Raw genomic sequence first — 8693 nt, forward strand, 5'->3', positions numbered from 1 at the left:
CGACCCGGCTGATGGCACCACGCGACGGCCGATGTGGCATGAGTTTATTTGTGTATGTGCAATTCATGGTTGTACGTGGGCTGGGATACTGTCAGGGCGCCCACACCTAGACAGGAGGACGATTAGGGTCCTCAACCAAAGCCTTTGGCTCAAAAGCCTCACCGCAAGGCAGCGGTGTTTGGCGGGAAATGCAAATGCATTACCATTTCTACGGAACAAGTCGCCACATGTTCCAACCCCCAACATGGAGGGCCATGAGACTGTGTTCGTCAGACCTCTAACCATTGACCAATCTGGTATGAGAGACTCTGTGAGTGTCGCGAGACACTCTCCAGTATAGCTCAATGGATCGCTGAGGTGCGCAAACCGTCACACCACGGTAAGGTCCAGTCTCTTCGTGACGGTCTGGAGATGTAGGCACCTCGAAATGATTGTATTAATGTAGCTGTAAGTCCCCTGTGTCCACTTCACAAGAAAGTTTTCAAATAAATCATGGTTGAACGGCAGCGAAGCATCAGCGTTGAAAACTGATGTCATGCTTTCCAAACAGATGATGATGATGATCTGGATAGGCTACAGAAGGAATTGGTCCTAGTGGATAAACTTCACAGTTGAAGTCTTTCAGTTGACGAATTTAACCTTCGCTATACGGACTAGGGAATTGCAAGAGTTGGAGGCAAACGCACAATGACAGGGTGTGAGAAGGTTAGTCTAACGGATTATCATACCTACTAGAGCTGTCTAGACGGCTTCTATTGATAGATTTTCTGACGGGTGCATCACGCAGGCTTTGAGTGTCGCACCGGCAAATGCCTCTTGGTAGCAGGCAAATGAGCTGCAACACGGACACAAAGCAGACATTTCAACCCTATTCACCAGTATTTCTTTAGTTGAAGCAAGCGATTATATAGGCGACCTTGTCTACAACCCAAATATCGGTCCCCTATTACAACTGTTGAATTCAGAGTTACCTTTACTGTAGACTGTCAACACAACCACTAACCCACCGCTACGCACAACTACGCACTGATGATGTCACCTCGATTGGTGATGAAACGTTTGCAACCAAATTGCCCAGCTCAGCGAACATGCCAACGACCAACTGTTAACACTTGATTTTTATTCAGTGGCATCAGGAGTTGTGATGGGTTGACCGCTCGGTCCGAGGGTAGCTGACCTTTTGTGAGCAAGCTTGAATGCAGTTATAAAAAAAAGTTCCTGAACAAATGCCCTTTTGTAGACGTTACATGGACGATAATTTTGTCAGTAGTGAGCGGAGGTTTGTGAATTTTTAGTGGAGACTGTCCTGTAAGCGAAGAAATCAATGTTGGAAGACAAAGAACTGTACAGCTGTTTCACAAATATTGGGAGTCATCAGCAGTGCCCATCTCACGAAACTCTAAAGAATTTCCGACCAGCGAATTCTTGGCTAGCAGTTTGAAAATTTAACCGTTCCGTAAGGAGTTGCGGAATAGCAACGTGGTTACCTCACACCTAAACAAGATATAGCGCTACTAATCCTTCACCCATGGGGTCCACAGCATGTGGTCACGCGATGACTGACCCGATGATTAAAAATCCCATCTGAGTAGTGGTCACTCGATGATCCAGTCAGTCAACACGTGACCACGTTAGGTAGACTTCATGGCTGAAGGATGACTGGCGCTATATCCTGTCTAAGTGCAAGCTAACCACACTGCTCGTGACCGAACGGCCAAATGTTCAAACTACTGGCTCGGAGGTCGTGAATCGGGACTCCCTGAAGCTTCGTGAGATGTCAACTGTTGGTGATTTTTAATACGGATGGAATATCTGCACAGATTGGCTTCACTTATGGTACGAAATCTCCATCCAAATGACGGTATTGTTATCATTTAAGAATCCCATATGACGGTGACAAATCTCCTTGAATCTTTTACCTCCACTCAAACTACACTCAGCTTCACTGAGGATTTAGAAGCCAGTAACTCGTTCCGGTTCCCGAGGACAAAATGGATCGTTAAAGAGGAGTACGTACGGAAATTCAGGTGGTCACGCCAGTATACTAATTTTGCAGCATTGTGGACACCGAGTATAAAAAAGTTAATAAGGTTTCTGATTTGCAGAACATGTAGAATCTGTCGGATGCCCAGCTGCAGCTAGTGCGTAAAAGCCTGACACAAAACGGACATCCATAGCAGTTTACAAAGAGACACCTCAAATCAATGACCTAGTATAACCCTCCCCCCGGAAGTCCATCAGTTGAGAAAGGCCCATTTAAACCTGCCTTTCACAGTAAGAGCGACACAGTTTCCGAAACGTTGACCCGTCACCTGGCCTGTGCCTCGAGACGATCAATGCAGACTTCAGCACTTCAATGCTCGACATCAATTTTGGAGATAGATTTCCAGTCCGTCATGCATTAAATGTGATTTTTTTATTTGTCTGCCAGTGTTCAGCAAACCATGTGGGCCACATGACTCGCTGCCCGTCAGAGAGAATTTGTGACCACAGGCCAAGCTGCTTGAGAGCTAGTCTGGACAGACACGTGACCAGTGCGATTGCCGTTCATTTGGTCGATAACAACCACCAAACCAATCTGGTGGAATCGTTGTCATTTAGAGGCTACAACTACTTACGTACCACCACGCTCCACAACAACGGACTGATGATGTAACCTAGATTGGTAGTGAAATCAAATTGCTTAGTTCAACAAACAAATCAAAGATCATCTACGCTGCCTGAGCTACCAACATTTCCCCAGATAGCAAATCAGTCTAAAGTCATGCACCAAGGAAAAGTGGGAATAGCCGAGGCGATTGCTGTTCGGTTAGCTGGTCCCACATGTATCAAGGGCATACGAAAGACTTGAGACTGTTCTGGCCAACCAAACGGTCCCCCGGAAACAAACTAATCAGGTAATATCCTTGTTCTATGCCTGTTGTGAAGCACCTTTATGACACTATTCCAGATTTAATTGTAGCATTTGGCGATCTGATGACGATTTGTTCGCAAACTTTCGTATTCTGATTTAAAACGGGAATATTTACACGAACCAGGGCGGTCCCTCGTACTCTCAGTTCCCCATGCAGGGCATCTTATAAGCTTTACATGAACAGCAAAGCTCGATTAGTTGCAGAAGTATAGTAATGGTCCTGAAGAGATATCTCTGGACAGATACCTCTTCTTTGTTGATTACGAAGGGACGTTTCCCGTCATACACGATTAAGTGAACGCCCCTCCGATAAAAGAGGAAATATCATCACACACGAGCTCCAGATAGGTCAGTGATTAAAAAGCCAACTCATTGGCCGGAAGTTACGTGGTTCGAAACCAGTCCCGGCACCTCGACTGCTTCTTTTTAGACCCGATCAACCTGTCACTATCCCAGCCCTCGTGCTTCCTTCGGGTGGCGTGGGCATCGAAAGGATTTTTAGCTGAACGACTATTATTATTATTATATTATCACCATATACGGAGTGATACTGGTTACCTAGAAAGGATACAAATCCACACGGAAATAAACAACAAAATGCTGACTATTTATTCCCATTTTTCGAGAATGTGAAGCCTTCATTAATGATGTTTCTACGGGGATTATGAGTACAAGAGTATATACAGAAATTAGCATGAGACACTAATACTGCTCACCAAACTCACCAAGATAAAACAGCGATGAAAAAAGTAGTCTTCAAATCGAGAAACTAACGATATGGCAGATGTACTGAGATAGACCAAGGCAATAGTGTAAAAAAAAACAGGCTACCCACCGATTAAATCCGTCACCCCCACCTGATTTCAATCCCCAACCGCAGAACCAGAACGCTTGTTCGCCCCATTTTCCCACAACAGTACGGCTCCAGAACTCTGTCTTTCGGTGGTCCCAAACTCTTACAACCTCCAACTATTCATAAGCATGCATCTCCCAAGTCCATCATTGCTATTTTTCCGTGTATCCTCTGTATCCTCGTAGGGGTTAGTGAAGAGAGTTACAATGGCGAACGACGCTTCCCCGCTTCCTTATTCAGCCTTAGGTGGTTGACTCAAGATCCTGATCCACAATGCTGTGGGAGAGGGTGAAGTTTGATTCCAAGACGTTGCTCTTGTTCTGGCTGTCTTGGGAGGCCCTATACGAAGTGAATGACAAAACACTCTGACCTCCTTGTTTGTGACCTGACCCAGAGGTGCAGGGAATAAGACAACTAGCTGGTTCTGAATGCCACCGTTTTTTAAGCAAGTAGAACAATACATGGCGGCTGGAGTGTGCGGATTTTATGGATGAAATACATTCATCCACCCTTTTTCAGGTTAAGGCATCCTAGAAGTCTCAAGTAAATCAGAACGGTAGCCACGGTTCTGGGACTTAGGACCGCCTACTATCGTTAATACCCATACATTCCCTAGAGCGAGCCTAAACAAGCCGGATATAAACAGAGGAGTGAAAAATCGGCAACTTGGTTTAGGTCTACAAAAACAATGACCTGATTCTACGAACAACCAGTTGCAGCGACACAGAACCAGATTTTCGCTTCCTCTGACAATTGCCTCTTTTCGGGAGGTACACGAGACACATGCTGACGGGTAACTGGGATACACTACGAGGAGCACGTTCCCATCCGAAGGACCATTTTTGGAAATAACTATTTTTACCTAAACATTTGTAGGCAGTGGCTTTCTTAAGCAAACTATTCAATGCATATACAGATAGCACTCACCCCCGCTAGGAGTTAACTCGATATTCTTCTTGTCGTGTTCAAGACGTCGCTTCAGCTCCTCGCATAGAGAAACAAGATATTCTTGAATGCGCCGTTTTTCCAGCTATGCAGCAAGTGGATTGAGACTAACAAAACGTGACGAGTTACCTCACAATCACGTTCACAAGCCTCCATTTCCTTCTTATACTCCCGAGCTATAGTTTCCAACTGTGGAACCCGTCCGTCGAATGAAAGCGGAACAAACTTACCCGGTGTTCGTGGAGAATTTGAACACGTTGTTTCTCCTCGTTCAACCAAGCTTCAGCTTTGCGTCTGACTTTCAAATAGTCTGTCAAAATATCAGATTGAAAATAAACAAATGTGCCAGAAACGAACCAGGGTGTGTCTTATCGTCCAACTGTTTCAGTTGACGTTTTAAATCTTGCACCTTCTCCTCGTAAGCATCGTCAGTTTCACTGGCGTCACTGAGGTCTAGAAAGAAAAGTGACACTACGAGCACAGCACATACCTTCGGTGCATGGGAGCGATACAGAAGCTCTGTCAGATGCCTTCCTTTTCAGTCCCATGGCCAGGTTAAAATGGACGAATCACAAGCCGGGCTTGTTACCTATAAGACTGGGAAAACGAGTAACAATAAGCATGATTAATTTATATATCAACAAAAACCGGGTGGATGCAAACAAAACAGAAAGACGCCCATCAAGTAACCGAACCACCGGTATGTTTCATAGTCTGTATGCAACAGATGATTATCATTATCATCATCATCGACATCAGTGTTCAACACGATGCTTCAACGTTGCTCTTGTTCTGGCTGTCTTGGGAGGCCCTATACGAAGTGAATGACAAAACACTCTGACCTCCTTGTTTGTGACCTGACCCAGAGGTGCAGGGAATAAGACAACTAGCTGGTTCTGAATGCCACCGTTTTTTAAGCAAGTAGAACAATACATGGCGGCTGGAGTGTGCGGATTTTATGGATGAAATACATTCATCCACCCTTTTTCAGGTTAAGGCATCCTAGAAGTCTCAAGTAAATCAGAACGGTAGCCACGGTTCTGGGACTTAGGACCGCCTACTATCGTTAATACCCATACATTCCCTAGAGCGAGCCTAAACAAGCCGGATATAAACAGAGGAGTGAAAAATCGGCAACTTGGTTTAGGTCTACAAAAACAATGACCTGATTCTACGAACAACCAGTTGCAGCGACACAGAACCAGATTTTCGCTTCCTCTGACAATTGCCTCTTTTCGGGAGGTACACGAGACACATGCTGACGGGTAACTGGGATACACTACGAGGAGCACGTTCCCATCCGAAGGACCATTTTTGGAAATAACTATTTTTACCTAAACATTTGTAGGCAGTGGCTTTCTTAAGCAAACTATTCAATGCATATACAGATAGCACTCACCCCCGCTAGGAGTTAACTCGATATTCTTCTTGTCGTGTTCAAGACGTCGCTTCAGCTCCTCGCATAGAGAAACAAGGTATTCTTGAATGCGCCGTTTTTCCAGCTATGCAGCAAGTGGATTGAGACTAACAAAACGTGACGAGTTACCTCACAATCACGTTCACAAGCCTCCATTTCCTTCTTATACTCCCGAGCTATAGTTTCCAACTGTGGAACCCGTCCGTCGAATGAAAGCGGAACAAACTTACCCGGTGTTCGTGGAGAATTTGAACACGTTGTTTCTCCTCGTTCAACCAAGCTTCAGCTTTGCGTCTGACTTTCAAATAGTCTGTCAAAATATCAGATTGAAAATAAACAAATGTGCCAGAAACGAACCAGGGTGTGTCTTATCGTCCAACTGTTTCAGTTGACGTTTTAAATCTTGCACCTTCTCCTCGTAAGCATCGTCAGTTTCACTGGCGTCACTGAGGTCTAGAAAGAAAAGTGACACTACGAGCACAGCACATACCTTCGGTGCATGGGAGCGATACAGAAGCTCTGTCAGATGCCTTCCTTTTCAGTCCCATGGCCAGGTTAAAATGGACGAATCACAAGCCGGGCTTGTTACCTATAAGACTGAGAAAACGAGTAACAATAAGCATGATTAATTTATATATCAACAAAAACCGGGTGGATGCAAACAAAACAGAAAGACGCCCATCAAGTAACCGAACCACCGGTATGTTTCATAGTCTGTATGCAACAGATGATTATCATTATCATCATCATCGACATCAGTGTTCAACACCGATGCTTCACCGCCGTACAACCAGGACTTATTTAAAAGCCTTATTGTAAAGAAAAGAATAAATTTGGACAGGTAAGCGACTTAGTACTAGCTCACTACAATCATTCCGAGGTGTCTACACCTCCAGACAGTCGTTCAGGCGATGTGGACAGATATGAACAGCAAGGTCATCACTGACATCGGTTGCAAGCCATGTGTTGCATAGTCTCCTACCAGGCGCAATGGGGATCACGCGATCCCTATCCCGGAAAGCGAGTAGCACCGACAGCACCCACACGTTTCCTAATCTCCTTCATACCACACTGCCAGGCACGGGTTGCCCATCTCTCCGCTTATGCCACTCTGAGTTGGACATGGGAAACATAACTCTCCTCGGGAAACGATGGTTAGGCATAAGCAACACATATCCCAAACAACGCAGCTTCTGGTGCTGGACACATTCTTCAATGGAAGTCCCGAATGCGCAGAAAACTCGCTTTCTGATTGCCTCGTCAAGTCTTACGTCTATACAATAAAACAGCCCGTACTGTAGCTTGATACATACGTCCCTTGAGATTCAGAAATAAACCACTCTGACGCCATAGGTGTCTCCAATGGGCAAACGCGGCCCGAGTCTTGCAGATTCGTGCATTGACCTTATCTGTCACTTTACAATCAGAACTAACACAACTTTCAAGGTACGTAAAATGCTCCACAACTTCCATTACCTCTCCCTGGATCGTAAGTGGCGCGTGTCCATGAGCACGACCTAGCACTTTGTGGGTGCAAAGTGTACAATAAGGGACGGGATGACTGGTCAGTTCATCCAGAAGTACTTGCGCATTCTCCTCCTATTCGAAGATAAGAACGATGTCGTCTGCATATTCCAGATCCACAAGGTTTTCGTCACAGGCTATATGAACACCAGGATTTTGAAGACCTTCCTTCGTCTCAAGATTTCATTGATTTCATTTCACGAAATAAAAAAAGAATGGAGAGAGTGGGCATCCCTGACGGATACCGCTTTGTATACGAAAGCTTTTGGAGAGCACTCCATTACTCTCGTACGTCCGGAAATCTGAGAATACAAAGAACGTATTATGTTCACGAACTGCCTGTGCATTCATGGGTGGGCAATCTTGTAAAGGAGAACAGGCCGGTCATCGGATTCGAATGCGCCTTGGAAATCCAGGAACACTAAAACTGTGGGTTGTTTGTACGCATGGCGTCGTTCTAGCACCTGACGGAGTGTGAAGATTTAATCAACACAACTTCTACCAGGCCAGAATCCCGCTCGCTGCTCTCGAGTCGGTCTCATGAGCCTCCGTAAGGCGACGGAGCGCAAGTGACGCCATCAGTCTCGTTACCACCGAGGTCAAGCTGATCCCCCTTTGGTTACCACACTCACTACGCGCCCTTGAAAATGGGCACTATCATTGACTCTCCCCAGTTGTCTGGGGCAGACTCCTTTACCCAGCCGCAAGCAAATAGATCATACAAGCGCTAACTGAGGACTTCACCCCCACCTTGGAACCATTCGGATGGAAGGTCATCCAGGAGCTGGGTGGCGCTTGAGAGGATATATGCAGTTGTAAACCTTCGAGGCCACAAAGAGTTCCACGTTCACCGTCCAGGAGTTGAGTGCGACCGTGCCATAGGCGAAATTCCCAGCACTAAGCAAAGAAGAGACAATCTTCTCCCAGCATGGGTTAACATCGGATGGTGGAGCATTAAGAAGACACTCTAGATGGTTCCGACAAATTCGTCTAACACCCGGATCTGCCAGTCTTTCAGTTTCAAAGCGACTTGTCCACAA

At 45.6% G+C, this 8693-nt stretch overlaps 1 protein-coding gene across 1 annotated transcript in view; it reads right to left on the reverse strand.

Moving 5' to 3' along the window:
- T265_14639 (hypothetical protein) overlaps positions 1-8004 on the reverse strand; it is a gene marked incomplete at both ends in the record, with an annotated part of 22086 nt that extends 14082 nt beyond the window's left edge. The window contains 9 exon segments of the mRNA XM_009174554.1: positions 4695-4797; positions 6259-6318; positions 6360-6439; positions 6487-6582; positions 6778-6938; positions 7018-7188; positions 7197-7395; positions 7401-7728; positions 7855-8004. Of these exon segments, the coding sequence (XP_009172818.1) occupies positions 4695-4797; positions 6259-6318; positions 6360-6439; positions 6487-6582; positions 6778-6938; positions 7018-7188; positions 7197-7395; positions 7401-7728; positions 7855-8004 (1348 nt within the window).
- Positions 8005-8693: the final 689 nt, after the last annotated feature.

Source organism: Opisthorchis viverrini (genome assembly GCF_000715545.1).
Source record: "Opisthorchis viverrini unplaced genomic scaffold opera_v5_235, whole genome shotgun sequence".
In the NCBI taxonomy this organism is placed as follows: Eukaryota; Metazoa; Platyhelminthes; class Trematoda; order Opisthorchiida; family Opisthorchiidae; genus Opisthorchis; species Opisthorchis viverrini.